Source organism: Papio anubis, chromosome 8 (genome assembly GCF_008728515.1).
Source record: "Papio anubis isolate 15944 chromosome 8, Panubis1.0, whole genome shotgun sequence".
Taxonomy (NCBI): domain Eukaryota; kingdom Metazoa; phylum Chordata; class Mammalia; order Primates; family Cercopithecidae; genus Papio; species Papio anubis.
The window spans coordinates 65,298,622-65,319,308 of record NC_044983.1 but is presented as its reverse complement, the minus strand read 5'-3'; the positions used below and the strand labels follow the sequence as shown (position 1 = coordinate 65,319,308).

Below are 20,687 nucleotides of genomic sequence, written 5' to 3'. Positions count from 1 at the left end.
AAGGCCTTTGGAATAGGGTCACTATTGGAAAGGTAAGAAAAATGATGAACATACTCTGACAACTTAGACTAAACCAAGTTTGACCTTAACCTTACCAGGGTAGCCACTGTTGTCACCCCTGCCACTACCCAGCTCTCATGGCAGAGCTTTGGTTGCATTTTGGTGCCTACTGGCTGCTCTGTGACACACCTCTGTGCACACAGTGGCTCTGGCTCTGACCTACACCCTAACGATCTTCACCCCAAGTCTCCTCAACACCTTAGGGGGCCAATCTCACCTCCAGTCCATTTAACCCAAAACCCTGTCCCTGCCCCATCTCTTGTTTGAGCATCTGAAACAGAAAAGTCCAAAAGTGCTAGTAAGACAGCTTTAAAATAAGATGGAGTCCCTGAGAGGACTGATGATGGAGATTAGTGGTGCTGATGAATACCTTTTTGTCTTTCTTATAAAATATACTAACACGCTTTGGAATTCATATCACTGAAATTCCCTTTTCCATACTCTTTCATTCATATACATGTCCTGCATTTGGTATTATCTTTACCAATGACTCCACCACTTACTGGGGCTTGGCCCCTGCCAGGGTCTGTTCTAAGCATGCCAACCAGGGAGGCTGGGATTTGAACTCAAACTAGTCAGGGGCTCCAGCGGCCACCCCATGACCACAGTGTTGTATGGCACTAACACACAGCTGTGTCACCCATGGCCACCTTTGGCACACACTGTCACTATGGGGGAGATGAATCAAAATAAGCAAAAGCAATGTGGTCAGAGCGTGGCTGCTGAGGGTGGAGCTCAGGGTGGCCTAACAGCTCAGAGGCTTGAAGCAGAGGATCAGGAAGCAGCCCTGCCAGAGGAAGGCCGCCAAGAACTGACCGTCTGCCCTACCAAGCCACGGGACACATGGCCATGGCTGCCAGGAGCTCCTCTTGGCCCTCAAAGGGCAGCAGCATCAGCTTTCATACGCAGTGGGAAAAATAAACACCCCATCAACCTGCTGATTTTCTATATTTTGCAACACACTTAGAAGATGTTGCTTTCAAATCAGCCACAAATTATTTCCTGAGTCATGAGTGCCACCTTCTAAGCTGTGCTCTCCCTCTGAGCTTGTCCTAACTGGAAAGTGACCAGGGTGAGTATATAAAGCATTTCAGGTGCCCCTCCTGCCTCATGCACTGGGAACAGCAAAAGGAAGAGAAAAGAAAAGATAGAAAAGAAAAGAAAGAAATTGAACAGCAACAGAAAGAAAAAAAACTTGCTTTATAAAAATCCTCTAAATAAGTATGAAGATTAATTTTTGAAAATCCACCAAAAAGAAGGCAGTTTATAAACATTTATTTAGTTCATCTTGTACAGGATACATTTTTTAAAATGCTCTGTTGAATTTTCAAATTTCAAATTCTTCAGATCTGGTTCTTATCATTTCTCTCAGTCTTTTGTAATTAAATTTCATGATAAAAATCTTTTTTTTTAAATTAGTTTTCTAAAACTATCAAAATCTGAAATAATTAAGGCACTGAAGCCTCCTAAGTGGCTCCATCAATGGAGGGCTTTGAGCTGTTGGACCCCGTTGGAAGACAGTACTTTTCCTGGCATTTCTGTACATACTTGTTTTGCATCTGTTCTCATTCAATCCAATAAGATATAAGGAGCAGGTAAGGCCACATCAAACACTGCATTTGGGTGTTTAGTGAATTCCCAGGTGTGACTAGGCAGATATTTTCCATGTCAAGATTTCCTGCCTGCCACTTGGATATCCACTGAAAGATGGCTTGCCTTGTGGGCTATGATATGACAAAGTCTGAAAATGCCAGTTATTTTGAGTTATAAAGTATCCTTAGATCTGTTCTCTGGTAAGGAGCTTACAAGGGGAAAAAAGCAACAGGTAACACCATGTTGCCCCTGCACATATGCTTTCAACAACTAAAGTTGCTAAGATTATGTGAAAATGACCTCAGAAACAATTGATTATCTGGACCATTGAGTGGTGGTGGCAGGGATCAGGGAAGGGGAGGGTCCCAGATGCTTGTCATTTACACCCAAAGAGCAGTTAAACATTCTTCCTTTCAAAGTTGGCCAGGGGTGACTTCATGAAGAATGACTCTCTGACTCATCCCTGACCAGTCTTATGTCTTAAATAATCTGTGAACACCCTTTTATCTCTTTCACGACACTAGACTGAAAATCCCTTCGCTATAAATTGAGTGTCTCATAAAATAACTGTAAAGTCAATATTTAGAGATAAGTCCATTGATAATATTACACTTTGGAAATGTCTTAATGTGACCAGTGGGAGGCAGGCAAGATCGCCCTAGTGTGCGGGATATTACCTCATCAGCCCATGCCCCAGGGAGACCAGCTCAAGGGTGGGGTCTTCTGCTGTGTCTTATGTGTGCTGGGAGTGACACAGGGTTGGTGTGGGGCAGACTGAGGACAGTTAAGATGAAGAACAAGAGAAAATAGAAAAAAGAAGACATACATAAATGGCTATAACATATCCCCAAAAGTCCAGCTTCCTTTGTTTTCATCTGCCCCATCGCCTTTCCTGTTGTCATTTGGCTTCTTGTTGGACGAATGACCTGTTCTCTAAAGGGAAGCCTCTGAGACCATAGCTCTGGAGGTTAGAGCGGCCGAATAGGGTGCCAGGAACAGAAATATTCTTTGGTATATTAATTTTAAAGATATAAATACAGATGAAGAAGATTAATATAGATAAAGAAGATATTAATATAGATGGCACCATTGAAGTTCACACTTCTTTGATGGATGTTTTTCTCCCAAGTGGATCCATTAACTAGGGTACTGGTAACGTCCGTGCCTCAGTTTTGCCTCAGCAGAGGCGGTAAGGACAGTGCCCAGCTGCTTCAGATGGAAGACCTGCCTGAGGTCTGTGCTCAGAGTAGAAAATTAGCAATGGTGAATACTGCCAGGTGACCAAGTGACATGGCCACCAGGAGTGTGTGTCCCCCCTCAGGAGCACAGTGAGGGATGGATGAGGGTTGGAGGGGGATAAAAATGACAGGGCTGAGGGTTGTTTATGGAATGTTTGTGTGTTGTTTCCGTGCTATGTTGAGACTATTGAGTGTCTTTATTTATTTATTTTTAGAGACAGGGTCTCTCTCTGTTCCTCAGGCTGGAGGTCAGTGTCACTATCATAGCTCACTGCAGCCTCAACCTCCTGGGCTCAAGCGATCCTCCTGCCTCAGCTTCTCGAGTAGCTGAGTAGCTGGGACTACAGGTGTGCATCACTACACCTGCCTAGTCAAAAAAATTATTTTGTCTCACTTTGTTGCCCAAGCTAATCTCAAACTCCTGGACTCAAGCAATCCTCCCACTTGGCCTCCCATAGTGCTAGGATTACAGGCGTGAGCCACTGTGTGTGTCCCTTTACTAGTGTCTTGACTCCCGGTACTCTGTCCCCAACTCCCAGCACCTTCTCTTTATTCACCACCTCTCTGCAGAGCTTTCGGAATCTTGTGGCTGCTGCTTTTCACCACCAAAGTTAATGAATGAACATCAACAAGGAAATTCCTTGTTTCCTCCAACTTTGGCCTTAGAATGCTCTTAAAATTCTCATTAGTCCTTTTGTGCCTTTGATGCTATATTTAATAAAAATCTCTAACCCATTTTCGTGAAGCTCCCCCACCAAATCAATGTGTAAGTACCACAAAGAAAATAAACTTCCCCTCCCCTCTCTCGGGGCTCCCAAAGGCCATTCTGTTTTTTTTTTTTTTTTTCCTTCACATGATTCCATGCTTAAAAGCATCATCCAACAAGCAAACAAGCATGGGAGTGAGTAAATGCTCTGGGACATCTTGATGGGACAGTAAGCTGATTTAAAAGCAAAATGATAGATCTGTGATCAACGACAAAACGTGGTGGAGAATGCTGTTAGAACAAGCATGCACCCACAGCTGTGCTCTGCGCAACACGGTAAGAAACAAAAATTAGTGGAAATGACTGGATCATGCAATTATTGGGGAAGAAGCTGCCGAGAAGAATAAAAAAGTGTGAATACCTGTGTAGGTCATAGCTTCCTCCATCTTTATTTCCTGATATAGGAAAATACAAGAGTAATTTCTGTTAGCTTTAGAACTTATAAAACCATTCACTATATAGTTTTCCATGCACAACATCTAAATCCTAGAAAGAAACACATGGTGTTAAATACAGACAGTGTTAAAGCCCAACAGAGATTTCCTATTAGGTTCAAAATGAGGATTGAAAGCTATAAATGAAAAGATTTAAAATAAAAAAGAGTTCATATGAAAAAAATGGGTGGGTGTTAAAGGGAGGAGAGCCCACTTAAAAGCAGTGGGAAAGGTACTTCCAAAAGTCCATGTAATTCTCAGGAAAAGTTAAATTTTGGTTATTTTTAGACAAAACATTGGGGAAAAAAACGGGCTAATAATCATCTCCCGTAGGAACAGTCTGGAAGGTGGAGAGGACGGCTTAAAGTGAAACAGCCTAACTGGCTCCACCCAGTGTATCATTTCACCATTAAGGGACTCGATCAGATTTCACTAAGTAGAGTTGTTATGTCACCACCACTAAAAGCCCTGTGTTCTTTTGGGGAGAAATATCTGCGTATAGCATTTCTAGTGCCTCTAATGGTTGGTTACGATTCCTAGTCTTTGCAGGCTCTTTCCTTTCTTTCTTTTTTTTTCTTTCTTCTTTCTTCTTTTCTTCTTCTTCTTCTTTTCTCTTTTCTTCTTCTTCTTTCTCTTTTCCTCTTTCTTTCTTTCTTTTTGGTCAGATTTGTGGAAAAGGTCAACAGATAAGCAGGATATTTGAAAAGATTTGAGCTGAGTGGGGTCAGTGACCAAAAGACCTATTTTGTAAGTCCAGTCTGCTCTTGACTGACAACTGATTCCACTAAGTGTTAACTGCGAGGTGTTGATTGAAAACTGAGGATTTATATTTTCTTAGGGGACTCCCAGAACTCAAAAGCCTTTGTGACCCTACAGTGGCGGAGATGACAGCTGGTGCTGTTGATCATTCTGGGATGGGAATTCCTACCCCCTTCAAGGCATGTGACCCAGAAAGCTGCCCATTTTACTGCTGATGACACTGGCTCTGCACCAGACCCACAGAGAAAACCCAGCGGCACCACAAAAAGCTCCTGCAAACTGCACCCAAATGCCTGGGAGTTCAGCTCTTCACCCTTCTGGAGCCGGCATGCCATGCCAAGGTCCATGCCCTTGCCGGTTTTAAGTCTTTCTCCTTCCTTGTATGGAGAGCTGGTATTTACATTTCTGCAGAAATCATGAGGAAGAAATGAGTATTTTCATTAACCAAGAAAGAGCTGGGGTGGACACTGAAAAGAACTGCATCTCCATGAAACAAAGGAGAAATAAGCCAGTTTAACACACAGAGCAGGGAAGGAACATCTGGCTGATTCCATTCAGACCCTCTTATATTTTTAGATCCCAAGTTAATGAACTGCTCCAATATCTCTAGTTTCAGATGAAAAATATTGGCAAAAGAAATCTAATTCAGTGTCATAGGCAGGAATCCAACTAAGGGAACTCCAAACTGGGATAGCAGAAATAGAGCATTGTGTCTTTCCATCAAAGTTCTCTTAAAAAAAGAGAATATCCTGGTTTACTTAGAGTATATCTTCAGACTGTTGATGGCAATAACAAACAAATCCCCAATGCTTTCATCTCATCTTCCAACAGATGCTTCTATCAGGAATCAAGGTTTATTAATAGAATAGACCTGTGGGAGATATTGGAAGGAAATGCTCACCAAATCTTTTGGTGGATTAAGTTTTTCATTAGTACACCCAGAGCTAAACTGAGAGATCAAATTGTATTTAGAATTGCCTGGAAAGTGTCTCCTCTAAATATCTTGAACTATATATTTCTGTGCAATTAAATGTTTCCAAGGCAGAAAGCTTAGTAACACAAAGAATTTTCCAGGTAAAATAGAAAAAATACTATTTTTTTTTCCTTACCAATATCAAGATTCTTAGGTCTTGGGTTGCACTGCTTATATCCTTGACAGCTTCTGAGCTCCATTAATTGTACGTGTAGCTGATTCAAAACGCCTCGTTCTACCGTGTGCACTGTATTTGTGAGCTGTGAATAGAGACAGGACAATCTATTTAAGCTTATGTCTGGTTATCCTATTTTCAACAACCTTCATAAAATGAACATATATTGTCTTACCTGATAAGGATCTGTATTCATATCAAAATACTCCAAAAAGCCAGTAGCAAACTCACAGAAAAGAAAATTATGCGTCTCATTAACTGTACGCAAACACCAGTAGGTGTTATTGTTAGAACTCGTGCAAGCACAGAAAGATCCCACTGTTGGGTAAAAAAGAAAAACAGAACAAAACAAAAAGAGTGAAAAACCTTAGGCAGAGGCAGGCTTGCCATTCCAGTGTTCCCTTATCTTTACACTTTAAAGTTCACAATTTCTTTCTTATAAATACTGTGGTTTCATGTTAAGAATAATAATACCTTTCCCCCCGCCATGTAAATTTGCTGTGAAACTAGGTGAAAATGGGGAAAAAGATAGTGATCTCTTATAGGCTGAAGACTAAAGTAAAATTTCAGGCATATTAGTTTATCCTCCCCTTAGCTCTGTTATGCAGTGGTTTCCAAAGAGGGGTGAGTGGGGGAAGTATGAGAAGAAAAATATCAGAATTTCTATTTATTCTCTTTTTTAAAAAGAAAAATGGTTATTTAATAAAGATATGGAACTAGTACCCTCACTTGTTATATATGGCAGATGGCCACGTGTCACCAACGAAGCATGAAAAGATGGGATTTTGCAACAAAGAAGGATTTAGAGAAGCCTTGAGCCCAGCCTGGAGGATTTGGGATGGTCTCTGCAACACTCTAACCTGAGCTAGGCTGTGACCACAAACATCTTTTACACTACATAGCCCCCTGGTTAACTTGTAGAAGGTATGCAGAAGAGATGTCCCATTTATAATCAACTCACCCACTCTTCTGTTTACAAAAGGGCACATGTTCCAAATTTGCTGACCTTTCTTGAATTTCAGAAATGTGCTGCCTAACAAATATATTTTTTTAAGAGATAGGGTCTCTCTCTGTTATCCAGGCTGGACTAGAACTCCTGGGCTCAAGTGATCCTCAGCTTCCCAAGTAGCTGGGACTACAGGCATGCGCCACTGCGTCTGGCCCAGCAAAAATTTTTTTAAAACAACTATTAGGTTGGTGCAAACATAACTACGGTTTTTGCATTGTTGAAATTTGCTGTTTGATATTGGAATGCATTCTTAAATAAATGTGGTTGTATTAATCATTTTAATGGGCATTTCTTGCTTTCTTTTTTTTTTTTTTCGCTAATAACGTATTACTTGCTCTTTATGTTTATTTTAGACTATGGAAATGGTGTTAGACAAAAACTAAATTCCAGTGATTTTCTTATTCCAGTTCAAAATGGATTGTAAAGCCGCAGAGACAACTTGCAACATTAACAAAGCATTTGGCCCAGGAACTGCTAACAAACGTAAAGTGAAGTGGTGGTTCAACAAGTTTTGCAAAGGACATGAAGGCCTTGAAGACGAGGAGCGTAGTGGTGGACCATTGGAAGCTGACAACGACCTTGAGAGCAATCATCGAAGCTGATCCTCTTACGGCTACATGAGAAGTTACGGAAGAACTCAATGTCGACCCTTCTATGGTCATTCGGCATTTGAAGCCAATCAGAAAGGTGAAAAAGCTCGATAAGTGGGTGCCTTATGAGCTGAGGGGAAAATAAAAAATATCGTCGTTTTGAACTATTGTCTTCTCTTATTCTATGCAACAACAACGAACCATTTCTCAATCAGACCATGATGTGCGACGAACAGCTCAGTGGCTGGACCAGAAGAAGCTCCAAAGCACTTCCCAAAGTCAAATTCACACCAAAAAAGGTCATGGTCACTGTTGGGTGGTCTGCTGCTGGTCTGATCCACTACAGCTTTCTGAATCCTGGCCAAACCAGTACATCTGAGAAGTATGTTCAGCAAATCAATGAGACGCATCAAAAACTGCAATGTCTGCAGCCGGCACTGGCCAACAGAAAGGGCCCAATTATTCTCCACGACAATGCCTGACTGTGGCACAACCAATGTTGCCAAAGTTGAACGAATTGGGCTACGAAGTTTTGTCTTATCTGCCATATTCACCTGACCTCTTGCCAACCGACTACCACTTCTTGAAGCATCTTGACAACTTTTTGTGGGGAAAACTCTTCCACAACCAAAAGAATGTAGAAAATGCTTTCCAAGAGTTCATTGAATCCTGAAGCATGAATTTTTATGCTACAGGAATAAACGAGCTTATTTCTTACGGCAAAAATGTGTTGAGTGTAATGCTTCCTATTTTGGTTGATAAAGATGTGTTTGAGCCCAGATATGAGTCCGAAACTGCAATTACTTTTGCACCAACCTAATAGGATAGGTACACGTGATGGGCATTCCTTGTGCACTATGTACTTTGCATGCACTATAACTCATTTAATCCTCAAAGCCACTTCTTGAGACAGAGGTTATTATCATCATCCTCATTTTAACAGATGAAAAAACCCTAGGCACAGAGATGTTAAGTAATTTGTCCAAGGTCACACGGCTGACAACTGGTAGCACCGGGATCTGGCTACAGAGTTTACATTTTTTTTTTTGAGACAGTGTCTCTTTTGCCCAAGCTTGAGTGCAGTGGCATGATTAAGGCTCACTGCAGCTTTGACCTCCCAGTCTCAAGCGATCCTGTCACCTCAGCCTCCTCTGTTGCTGGGACTACAGGTATGCACCATCACACCTGGCTAGTATTTTATTTTTTGTAGAGATGGGTCTTGGCATGTTGCCTAGGCTGGTCTTGAACTCCTACACACAAGCGATCTGCCTGCCTCGGTCTCTCAAAGTGTTGGGCTTACAGGCATGAGCCACCACGCCCGGCCAAGAGTTTACTCTTAATTACTAGACTCTGCTGTCCTATGCAGTATCAGACACACTAAATCTGTCCCCTTAGGCTAAAAGAGATGTTTTAAACAATGGATCAGAAATGATTTAAAAAAATTATTTTAATAGACTATTTTTTAGAGCAGTTTTGAGTGAAAACTACAGAGCATTCTCATATAACCCCAGTCCTCACAGATACATAACTTCTCCCACCATAGACATCCCTCACCAGGGTGGCACACTTGTTACCATCAATGAGCCTATATTGACACATCATTGCTACTCAAAGTTCATAGTTTACACTTGGGTTCACTCTTGGTGTTGTGCATCCTGTGGGTTTGGACAATGCATGATGACATTTATCTGCCATTGTTGTATCACACAGAGTAATTTCACTGCTCTAAAAATCCTGTGTTCTGCCTATTCACCCCTCTCTCCCTCCAGGAATGATTTTTTTTTTTTTAAGTTGATTAGCTAATTTAAATATTTTTACACGGTCGGGTGTGGTGGCTCACGCCTGTAATCCCAGCACTTTGAGATGCTGCAGTGGGCAGATCACCTGAGCTCGGGAGTTCGAGACCATCCTGGCCAACATGGCGAAACCCCGTCTCTACTAAAAATACAAAAATTAGCCGGGCGTGGTGGCGGGCGTCTGTAATCCCAGCTACTCGGGAGACTGAGGCAGGAGAATTGCTTGAACCCAGGAGACGGAGATTGCAGCGAGCCGAGATCACGCCATTGCACTCCAGCCTGGGAGACAAGAGTGAAACTCTGTCTCAAAAAGAAAAAAAAAATTTTTTTTTTACACATTATGTTCTCCAACTTAAAACTTATATTCTCTCTCTCTCTCTCTTTTTTTGTCCCTTGAGACAGGGTCTCACTCTGTCACCCAGTGGTGTGATCTGCAGCCTCCTCCACCGGGGCTCAAGTGACCCTCTCACCTCAGCCTCCCAAGTAGCTGGGACTACAGGCAAGCCCGGCTGATTTTCATATTTTTTTGTAGAGATAGGGTTTCACCATGTTGCCCAGGCTGGTCTTGAACTCCTGGGCTCAAGTGATCCACCTGCCTCAGCTTCCCAAAGTGCTGGGATTACAGGTGTGAGCCACTGTGCCCAGCCAACTTTTATACTCTTAAACTTTTCATATCCTTTCTGATCTTTTATTTAATGCAAACAGTCTTTGTAATAGACATGCACCTTTTAAATAAAATGTTACCTCATTTATAATAACTTATGACAATAATTCTAGGAATGTCACCTAATAAAAACCATCTATTCTAGAGAACTTCTAAATTATATTAAAACATTAAAAAGCCTTAATACTTGAGATTTGATATCAACAAATCAGATAACAAACTACATATGCTTATTTCAAAGAAAGACCTAAAGCTTTTAGGAAATGACCTGAAAGAGTAGCTGTGGGGAAAAAATCCTAAATTGAATTGAATGAACCAGATTAGATAAAATATAGGCAAAGAAAAGATAATATCTTAAAAATGGATGATTGAAAATGCTTTCATCATTATATGACTTTTCATTAAAAGATCTCTAAATATGTTATTTATAACATATTGTTTATAGGTGAACATTTATCTCACATCTACATACATTAAAAACCATGGAATCCAAATTTTCTAATCTGTGTAGAAATCTTCCAAATTAACAGTTGAAAAGGGTTTTAAACTTGTTTCATGAAATATACAAATACAATACCTTTGTATTTGCAAGAATAATTGATCAATCTCAGGGAGAATAGACATTTAATAGTGTAATTTCAGTAGAGATGACTACTTAGTTAATGGTGGCATTAAAAATTACCTAACGTAGATGACAGATTGATGGGTGCAGCAAACCACCATGGCATGTGTATTCCTATGTAACAAAACTGCACGTTCTGCACATAGACCCCAGAATTTAAAATATAATAAAAATAAAATTAATAAAATAAATAAATAAATGAATGTCCTGGCCAGGCACGCGGTGGCTCACACCTATAAGCCAGCACTTTGGGAGGCCAAGGCGGGTGGATCACCTGAAGTTAAGTGATCTTAGGTGACGTCAGCCTGGCCAACATGGTGAAACCCCATCTCTACTAAAAATACAAAAAAATTAGGTGGGCGTGGTGGTGGCTGCCTGTAATCTCAGCTACTCGGGAGGCTGAGGCAAGAGAATCACTTGAACCCAAGAGACAGAGGTTGCAGCGAGCTGAGAACGCACCATTGCACTCCAGCCTTGGCAACAAGAGCGAAATTCTGTCTTAAAAAAAAAAAAAAGAAAGAAAGAAAGAAAAAAAAATGTCCTGATTGACTCAGCATGACATGAAGCACATCTATGGAAGCAGAAAATCTTTCTGAGTCACCTTTCATATGAAAGCAATTAAGATTCCATATCAAACATAAACTGAATGTCTCACTGCATTGTGAAGTGGGACACTGAGATTTGTTTTCCTTAAGCATTCTTTAATAAGTGAGAACAAACGTTTTGGGACCTCCAAAGAATATGAAATCTATTTTTAAAAACTATTTTTTAATCTTTATCTCAAACTTTAAATTTCTATTTTGTGTATTTTCTTTTTATTTCTTTTCTTTTTTTTTTTTTCTTGTGAGATGGGGTCTCACTCTGTCACCCAGGCTGGAGTACAATCATGGCTCACTGCAGGCTTCACCTCCCATGCTCAAGTGATCCTCCCACCTCAGCCTCCTGAGTAGCTGGGACTACAGGCGTGTACCACCAAGCCCGGCTAATTTTTGTATTTTTTGTAGAGACAGGGTTTCACCATGTTGCTCAGGCCGGTCTTGAACTCCTGGGTTCAACTGATCCTCTGACCTTGACCTCCCAAAGTGCTGGGATTACAGACATGAATCTCTGTGCGTGGAGTGTTTATTTGGTATATTTTCATAATACACAGGCATGTTTGTATAGTAGTGTAATTAAATATAGATGGTGTGTTTATTTTAAAAATTGATATGGGTACATAATAAAAAAATGTTTAGAGACCATTGCATTGGAGGATCTTGTGCCTGGATGGATTTGACTTTTCTTCTTTTTTTCATGTTATTGAATATTACTATGCCAAGGGCTTAAGTTGACATAGCAAATATGAAGAATATAGCAATAATATTATTAAAATATGTAATAGAATGGATAAAAATATTAAAGCATAGCACACATAGTATTACTTTTTGAAATTTTTACTTTAGTATATATATTACGTATACATGCAGATACACATATATACTTGTGTATGTGTACATACGTGTATAGGATCCTGATATAAGGTGCATTTTTTACTGTGGCTTTTTGGGAAGAAATTCTGGAAGCCGTTGCCCTAGAATATCAGAGCACCAAGCATACATTGTGTATCAGAAGGAGCATCAAATTTGGTACTGAATGGGATCAGTTCCTAATTCGCTCCTGTGTATAAGAGCAGAGTGATGGCAGGCACGGTCCTCACTCACCAGCACAGTGACCCCCAGCGGCAGGCACTCAAAGTTTTGTTCAATTGATATGAGTTGATTTGATCTGGACAGGGTGGCTTGCTTGCTTGTTTATTTATTCACCTAATATTAACTAAGCAATTCCTTTGGGTCAGGAATACAGTGTCACACAGACATGGTTTCTTATCTTGAGAAACTTACAGTCTAGTGGAAAGGACAACAGTCAAGCAGAAACAAATGTAAAAAATTGTATGATTATAAATGTAATACGCCCCGTGGGGGAAAAGCAGAGCTTGCTGATAGAGCGTATCAAAGGGGCAGACCCTAGTCTGAGGCACAGGGAGGGTGTCCACAAGCAGTGACACCGCAATTGAGGTCTGAAGGGTGAGTAGTATTTGCTGGGCACGGGGCTGTGGGCAAGAGCCTTCCAGGGAGGAGAAACAAGCGCAAAGATCCCATGGCAAGAGGGAGCTTGAGATGTTTGAGGAATAAAGAGAAGCTGAGTGGCGGAAGCAGGCAAGAGCAGAGGCAATGATCCCAGCGTAGGATTGGATAGGAGCATGTGGGGTTTTGTTGGATATGTTAAGGATTTTGCTATATTTTATTTTATTTTTGAGACAGGGTCTCATTCTATCGCCCAGGCTAGAGCGTGATGGCACGATCACAGCTCACTGCAGCCTCAGCCTTCTGGGGTCAGGTGAAGGGATTCTGCTCTTTAGCTTAAGAAAAGCAGGTGTCATTAAAAGATCACCCTAGCTCCTCTGAGCAGGATGGACTGGTGAGGACCAGAGGGGAGCCTGGGAGGCTACAGAGGAGGCCTGACAGTGGCCAAGGTAAGAAATGGTGGTGGCTTGAGCAGGATGGCCTCAACTCAGATGGCGAAAAGCAGAGAGAGGTATGAGGGGCCTCCTTCTGCCATAAGCAACTATAACCTTGTGTTTTGCAATGGTTCAGCTTTCAAGGAGCTTCCGGTCCTGGATACACCAAAGGCGTGACTTCCTCAGGACCTCTACTTGCAGTGCTCCCTCTGCCTGGACACGCTCCCTGCTCCTTCCCACGGGGATCACTTCTCCCCATCCTTTAGGTTTCAGCCTAAATTTCACCTCAAAGGCCTGTCTTCCCCACACTCTCTGAAAGGGTCCCATTTAAAAACGTCGATCACTGTTTCCTTCATAGCATTACTACAACTCATAATTATTTTATTTCATTTACTTTCCTTTATTTTTCTACCTGTACCCCATTAAAATATATTATGAGCACAGAAAATAAAGTGTCTTGCTAAATGTTGTGTCCCCAGTTACTGTCCCCAGCGAGTTGAATAACCCTCAGGGATTCCCACACCACAGTTTCAGAAACTATATTAAAAGTTAAATGCCGTGACTTTAAGAGTTCATTCAGCCTTGATGTGATTTTAAACAGAAATGCAAACATGGACCCTGAAATCAAGAAACATCAAAATGGAAAGGGAAAACATAAAGTCTCCTGGACAAGCCCTAGATCCCCCTAAGAATGGTCTGTCAATTCTTTGGAGTCTCCAAATCCCAGTTTGAGAAACAGTAGCCCAGGTGGTCTCTAGTGAGCTTCTCAGTTAGAAGATTCTGTGTTTCATCTACTCTGTAGGCTGGTAAGTTTCAATCAGAGGATGTACTGTAAGAATGTAGGTTATTACTTCTATATGGCCTCAGTGAATAATGTGCACAAGCCACTAAAGAAAATATAAGCACTAATTTAAAAAGTGCACAAATGTTATTATTCCATATCCTTAGCAATCCAATGTAAAACCAAATAATCTTGTAGAGTTTCTATTATTCTGTAAGTCTAGTGCTGGTACTGAAGTGGACCGAGAATAAGTAGAATATGGGCCCTGCACTGAAGAGGCTTTTACTATTCTTTTACTTCCTTTTATTACGCTTATGTACTTGAAATAAAGCAGAACCAAAATCTATTTGGGACAAAATTTTTCACCCATTTATGGGATGTTCATCCATTGCGTTATTTAGCTGTAGAACAGTCCTACTGGGTAAAAACTGTGCCAGGTGCTGGCTATTATGTGAAATAACATCATCAGGAGGAAAAACCCAGAGAGAAGCTTGGCATTACCAAACAAAATACCAGAAAAAATTTAAAGAAAACAGTAATATTTGGCAAAATCATTTGAGTTTCCAGTATGGAGTAGAATATGATGCCTTTCTCTTGAATCTTTGTAGATTCCTGGTTTTACGCTGCTGAATTTCTGATCTAAGTTTTGAGTCGCTGTCTCTGCATGGCGGCAGGAAGTGGCATTTGGAACAAGCAACTTACGGTTCCAGAACGGGGCTGTCTGCCAGTGGTTGTTGTCGTGCGTGAAACAAGTAAGGCCAGGCAGGCTGCATTCTTCCCCCTTCCTCTGCCGTCTCTTCTCCTTCCTCTCCTTCTTCCTCCTACGGTTCTCCTTGAAAAGTTGCAGTTTGCTATCGACTTCCTGAGCAGCCTCCCTGTTCCAAGAGAAGGGATTTTTTTTTGAGTGTTCAGAAGGCACTTTCTCAATTAAAAGTAGGCTTGTTGCTATGAGTCTTGCAAGAATATTTAGATGCTTGATAAGAGATAATGGACGACCTTCAATTTGTATAGACGGACTTAAAATAGAATCAGGAATAGTGAAGATAGGCTGGGCACAGTGGCTTGCACCTGTAATCCCAGCACTTTGGGAGGCTGAGGAGAGCGGATCACTTGAGGTCACGAGTTTGAGATCAGCTTGGCCAACATGGTGAAACCCTGTCTCTGCTAAAAATATAAAAATTAGCCGGATGTGGTGACGCACAACTGTAGTCCCAGCTACTAGGGGATGAGGCGCAAGAATCTCTTGAACTCAGGAGGTGGAGGTTGTAGTGAGCCAAGATTGCACCACTGCACTAAAGCCTGGGCAACAGGGTGAGACTCTGTCTCAAAAAAAAAAAAAAAAAAAAAAAAGAGAGAGAGAGAGAAAGGAATACTGAAGAAAATGAATTCAGTGGCAGCTTCTTGGGACGTTATTGAACCTAAGAGGACCAACATTTTCCTCTTCCTGTGCATGGAAACATTGATGGAAATAAATGTCAATGTGAATGAGAGGATCCTGCTAGCCACACTCTTTGGACAAATGGCTTATTTATTTTGGCAGCCAAGTACCAATCAGCCATTGAGTTAAAGGTTAGTTGAACTAGATGGCTTGGATTAAAAGGTTTAAAAAATTCTTTGACAAATTCTACTAAACAAGTTTAGATAGCCTTTATTTTTTAGAATTATTATTTATTTATTTTGTATATAAAAAGCTTAAACTTTGTTGAGGTTTAAATACTAAATCTCCTGCACGTGCAAATTTTGCTATTATTTAAAAACATTTATGTTTCTTCCCACTTTCACAATTCAGCACTGTTCCAGGCTACTCTATAGAACACCGACAGCACTGAGAGAGTCTGTAACCCTCAAGCACTCTCCACAGAAACCAGTGCATGGAGTAAAATCTAGTTACTGGTCCTATCTGCCAGGTAGGGAGCACTCACAGAATGACAGTGGAGTTCAGCATGGCTCCCTGACAAAGGATGCCAAGAGCACTGCTACGGTCCCTTGGTGAGGTGGGGCTTTGCTTTCAACTTCATGAGCTAGGTGCCCTCCTAGATGGGTCTACTTCTTCTGAAGCGGCACTGCGGGGAACACAGGGGTCCCTCCAGCCTCTTTGAAGGGCCAAGTGGACACTCATTGACTTCCAGCAAATGTGGAAAACAGAGAGTTACTTACTTGAATGGGTGAAGATGGCTCTTTATTTTCTCTTGCTTTTTTACACCTTTCTCTTTATTGTAATAGCTGCAGGTGAGAAGATTAAAAAGTGAGCCTTCATAACCTTGCATTGGATCAAAGTGTTCATTTTATAAAAAGAAAGCAAAATAGAAAGAAGGAAGGCAGTTATGTTGTAAGTATTTTAGCTGAATGGGATTTTTTACTTCCTGCTTAAGTTTAAGCATATTTAATTTGACTTAAATAGCTTAGGTTATCATACTCTATGACAATACATTCTATAGGTAAAAGAGAAAAATGAGCCCAGTGCTAATGCCTCTGGCTTGTGTAAAAATGAATTTGGAAAGTGGAGCATGGATGGAAACAAGCTCACCTTTGTTTATTGCAGTTGCATTCCTCAGGCTTCCTTCTCTTCAGATGTCCTCTCACTTCTCTTAAATTCTTAATTTTATCTTGCAGAGCTTCAATCTGGAAAACATGTTTTCAAGCAATTACATGTTAAGATCAGGATTTTCTTTACAAAGTACTTTTCTTTTCACCTTGTTTTCTCTGTTCTGTAATAATAGCTATTCATCTGAGATGATACTTAACATAGAAACAAACTGGGCATAAAATATGTCTATATAGACTCTATATTCCAACCCATGTGTTACAGATAAACAGTAGCAGATTCCTCATTTATAACGGAATCTTTTTCTCACAGAGATTTCAAAAGGCCATGGAGTCAGTTCCCAGTCTCTTCTCACACTCTATATTGTTTTCAGTAGGACTACCATTAAATCACTGGAGAAAGACAAATAACTTTGTTTCGTATTTTTCACATAATTATAGATGATGTGTATCCATGGTATGTCCCACCAGGCACTGCAGGGCTGGCGGGCTGAGTGTGAGTCTGGAATATGTCTGACAGTCACACAGCCACGGCTAACCTCTTTGTCAATGTATGCCTTATGGTCCTTCCACGCTCTGGCCGAGTGGTACAGTTCTCTCTCACAATGGATCGTGTCATTGGGAAGAATAAAACACCTGCAAAACAAACCAAAACCATGTCAAATAGGTTTATATTCTAACAGTAGAAAACACTCAAGATCGCAAAGAGAACTTTTAATCCTCAAAACCCTTAATGTTGACACAGGCAGTAACTGTTGAGCTGATCCAAGACCAGCATCAATGGGAATATGTTCTAGCCACCAGTGAGGACAAAATGTCACATGGGTGGATGGTGTCACAGCTCTGTGACTAAGATCATCCCTACGACCACTTTTCAAGGCAGTTCTGAATACTCACAACCCCATGAACAGGACACCACCAGAAAACTCAAGTTCAAATAGATATAGAACAAAAGGGAGGACCTTTCACATCACAATGCAAATGGCTTATTTGAAGAAAAGCAGATTCAGAAGGGCAGTATTCATTCCACTCATTTTGTTAAAAAGAGAGTGCCCTAAGTACCCTACTGAGTTTTGAAGTAAAGATACAGCCCCAAGGATAGACAGCAGGTGGGATGTGGGGTTAAGCAATAATGTAAGAGAAATGCATTCTGGTCTAAACCCGTTAGTATGTAACTATACCAACTTCAGGCACCAGGAGGCCAGAACCTCAGAGATAAAAATTCTGGCAGAGTGCACAGTGCCCCATCTCCCCAAAGTGATACAATTAGGGAGAAAACAAAGATCTTGCTAATAAATTCAGAAAGAAAACATTTCCTAATCAAGAGAGTAAGTAGACTTTGGAAGGAGCCAAAGAACAAAGTGAGTTCATTAAACCTATGAGGGAATCATCTCCCTTCCCCATCTCCATGACTTCCAAGGCCCTCTCTGTGATCTGGATTGGTTAGATATTTGTATGTCTTACATCCATTCGTAATCTACATCATCTTTCTGGAAGTGTCTCTGGGACTCACTGTCTTCCCTTGGACTGTGTTTCATTTCTGAGGCTGTGACCGCACAACTGCTCCAAGTGACAGTGATCGTGCAACATGGAAGAACTTCCAGCCTCTGAAATTGTTTCCATCTGTTTTCTAGATGCCTGCAAAGGTAACTGCTTAGGCTCATGAACTCCATGCCTGCTAAGTCAAGATGTGATGGAATTACTCTGGCTGGATTCCTAGCTGATCAGCCTTAATGTGAATTACTCTGGCTGGATTCCTAGCTGATCAGTCTTAATGTGAAATCAAACCCAAAGCACGCTTGTCGAAGCCTATGATTGTGTGGACTCATTTTTTCTCTAACCCTCAGTTGCTACATAGGCCAGCCCTCAGGCACCGTATTGCCAAGTGATACTGCTTTTTTGCCAAGTGCAAAATGGTGATAATATGGTGTGTTGTGGTGGTAATTCTGAACTCAACTCTAGTCAACAAATAAAGTCTTCTTACTTGTGTGTCACTCGGACAGTGGTAGATGGGCCCACGGCGTTGCTGCTGTCTGCCAGCATCCCGCCCCTGTTGCCACCACTGGAAGCCTGGAGATCTCTTGGCCCCTTGTGGCCTTCATCATGACGCTTAGCAATGTTTCTTGGTTGCAACACCTGTAATTCTTCTTCTTCCAGATTTATGTCATATATTTCGCCTTCAAATTCAACGGATAAAGAACGTGTCTGCCGAGTATGGACAAATCTGGGCTTGTACTCTAGAAGTAAGGGAAGATACATTACTATGGATGTCCTGATGTAGCTTATGAGGGAAGAACGTGATCACCTGGTCCAGGAAGGATCCTGGAGAGGAGAAAGCAGTCCATGCTCCATTGCTGAGCGGCATCGTGGTGCCTGCAATTCACGGAGGCAGAGGTTGGATTCTTGTCCTGGCAGTGCCATTGCCTGGCAGTGTGATGGATGACATACTTCTCTGGGCCTCCAGCCCTTCATCTGTCAAGTAGGGGGTTGGTCCAGGTGATTTCTAGGATCCTTTTTACTCGTGGCAGGCTGTGAACTTCTACATTTGGTTTTCAATGTGAACTGCTCAGGTTATTTTTTTTGGATAAAACCATATTCCCAATTACGGTATTAATAATAATGGCTATCCTTTATTGAGCTTTTGCTATGTATTATATACTTCCTATTTATCTCTAATCCAGAGTCTTGAAAGACAGGTATTATTATAAAAACCCTTACATACAAAAACATCAGATTATCAATACTGGTTCATCCTTATTTTATGGACGAGAAAACTGAAGTTTTGAATGTCACATGCATTTTGCAAGCTTATGGAGCTAGGACTATAATCTCTCAGACTATGAAGTCTTACCACTACATTGGGCTGCTTTTTCAAAAAGGCAAATGCTTTAGACAACTTCTATTTGTACAAATAGTAGAGGATTGCTCTAAGAAGAATTAAATTTTGCTAATGCTTTCATCAGCCAACTCACTTTTATACCTGGCAGAGGAGGGTTAAGGCAGGGGGTGGGCAGGCAGGGATGGGGAGAGGGCAGCATGCTTTCTGGTGACTATGGAACCTTTTCAAGAGCTCATGTGTACCAGATAAGAACTTCAATGTGCAAACACTGGATGCTCTTAGCTCTGTAGCAGCATATTCATCTGGCCTTATCTCATTAGCCTAACACAGAAAGAAGTGGGGCATACTGGCTGTGGAATCAGAATTGTCATGCTTCTGAGACAGCTCTCAGCAGAATCCTGCAGTTTCCAGATCAGGGAGCAACCTCCGTGACAGTAGGGGGGTCAATAAGAGTGCTTACGAGTTCCATCCTTGCAGAAAGGGTGAAAACCGTCTCCTGTTGTCAAATACACAAGATTCCATACAGTTTGAAAGAGCTGCCCTAGACCTGTGTTTGGGCCTAATACTGAAAAATCAATGTGCTTTACGCTCAGTGCCTGGGAAACAAGGTCGAACTTTCTGGAAGAGAAGAGGGCACACTTTCTTCTAAGCTGAATGTTGCTAATCAGCTTCTGAAAAAGGAGCGTGCCAGGGGTCCTAGTTCCTTATTAATTTTTTTTTTTTTTTTTTTGAGACAGAGTCTCACTTTGTCAACCAGGGTGGAGTGCAGTGGTGCGATCTCGGCTCACTGCCACCTCTGCATCCCAGGTTCAAGCGATTCTCCTACCTCAGCTTCCCGAGAAGTAGCTGGGATTACAGGCATGTGCTACCATGTCCAGCTAATTTTTTTGAGATGAGGTTTCACCAGGTTGGTCAGGCTGGTCTCGAACCCCTGAACTCAAATGATCTGCCTGCCTTGGCCTCCCAAAGTGCTGGGATTACGAGCATGAGTCACCGCGCCTGGCCTTACTGATTTTCAGAAATTTGATATCTTTGTGTGAGTTATTAGACCTGGAATTTTTCTCTCAGGGAAGAAAAAAAATCTCCCAAAGATTCTTAGTATTTTGGCTTATGGATTCCTTTAAAATTTGTTAAAATTTGTTGACATGAAAACAAATGCCCATATACACATGGAAAACACTTAACAATTTTGGATGAAATATCAGGGCAAATGGCCCTAAAGCCCATATTGTGAAGTCTACAATAAAAATGCCTGTTCTCAGGGCTTCCATTGTTCTAGTGTATGATTTGATTCCCAAATCTTTGACACAGAATTTAATTTATTTAAGTTGCTTCTTTCCAAACCAT

The 20,687-nt window shown here is 41.3% G+C and overlaps 1 protein-coding gene across 8 annotated transcripts in view; it reads right to left on the bottom strand.

Moving 5' to 3' along the window:
* The window catches only part of SULF1 (sulfatase 1), a 193,190-nt gene that overhangs the window by 15,963 nt on the left and 156,540 nt on the right, over window positions 1-20,687 (bottom strand). For 6 of the 8 annotated variants that reach the window (XM_009213161.4, XM_009213164.4, XM_009213160.4 and 3 more), the window contains 7 exons: window positions 18,486-18,738; window positions 17,041-17,137; window positions 16,485-16,579; window positions 16,115-16,180; window positions 14,660-14,832; window positions 6,174-6,316; window positions 5,960-6,083 (listed from right to left, as the gene is read on the bottom strand). In XM_009213161.4, the coding sequence (XP_009211425.2) occupies window positions 5,960-6,083; window positions 6,174-6,316; window positions 14,660-14,832; window positions 16,115-16,180; window positions 16,485-16,579; window positions 17,041-17,137; window positions 18,486-18,738 (951 nt within the window). Of the gene's footprint in view, window positions 1-4,018; window positions 4,053-5,959; window positions 6,084-6,173; window positions 6,317-14,659; window positions 14,833-16,114; window positions 16,181-16,484; window positions 16,580-17,040; window positions 17,138-18,485; window positions 18,739-20,687 lie in introns of all 8 variants that reach the window. The other 2 variants (XM_003902844.4, XM_003902842.4) reach the window with 1 other exon arrangement.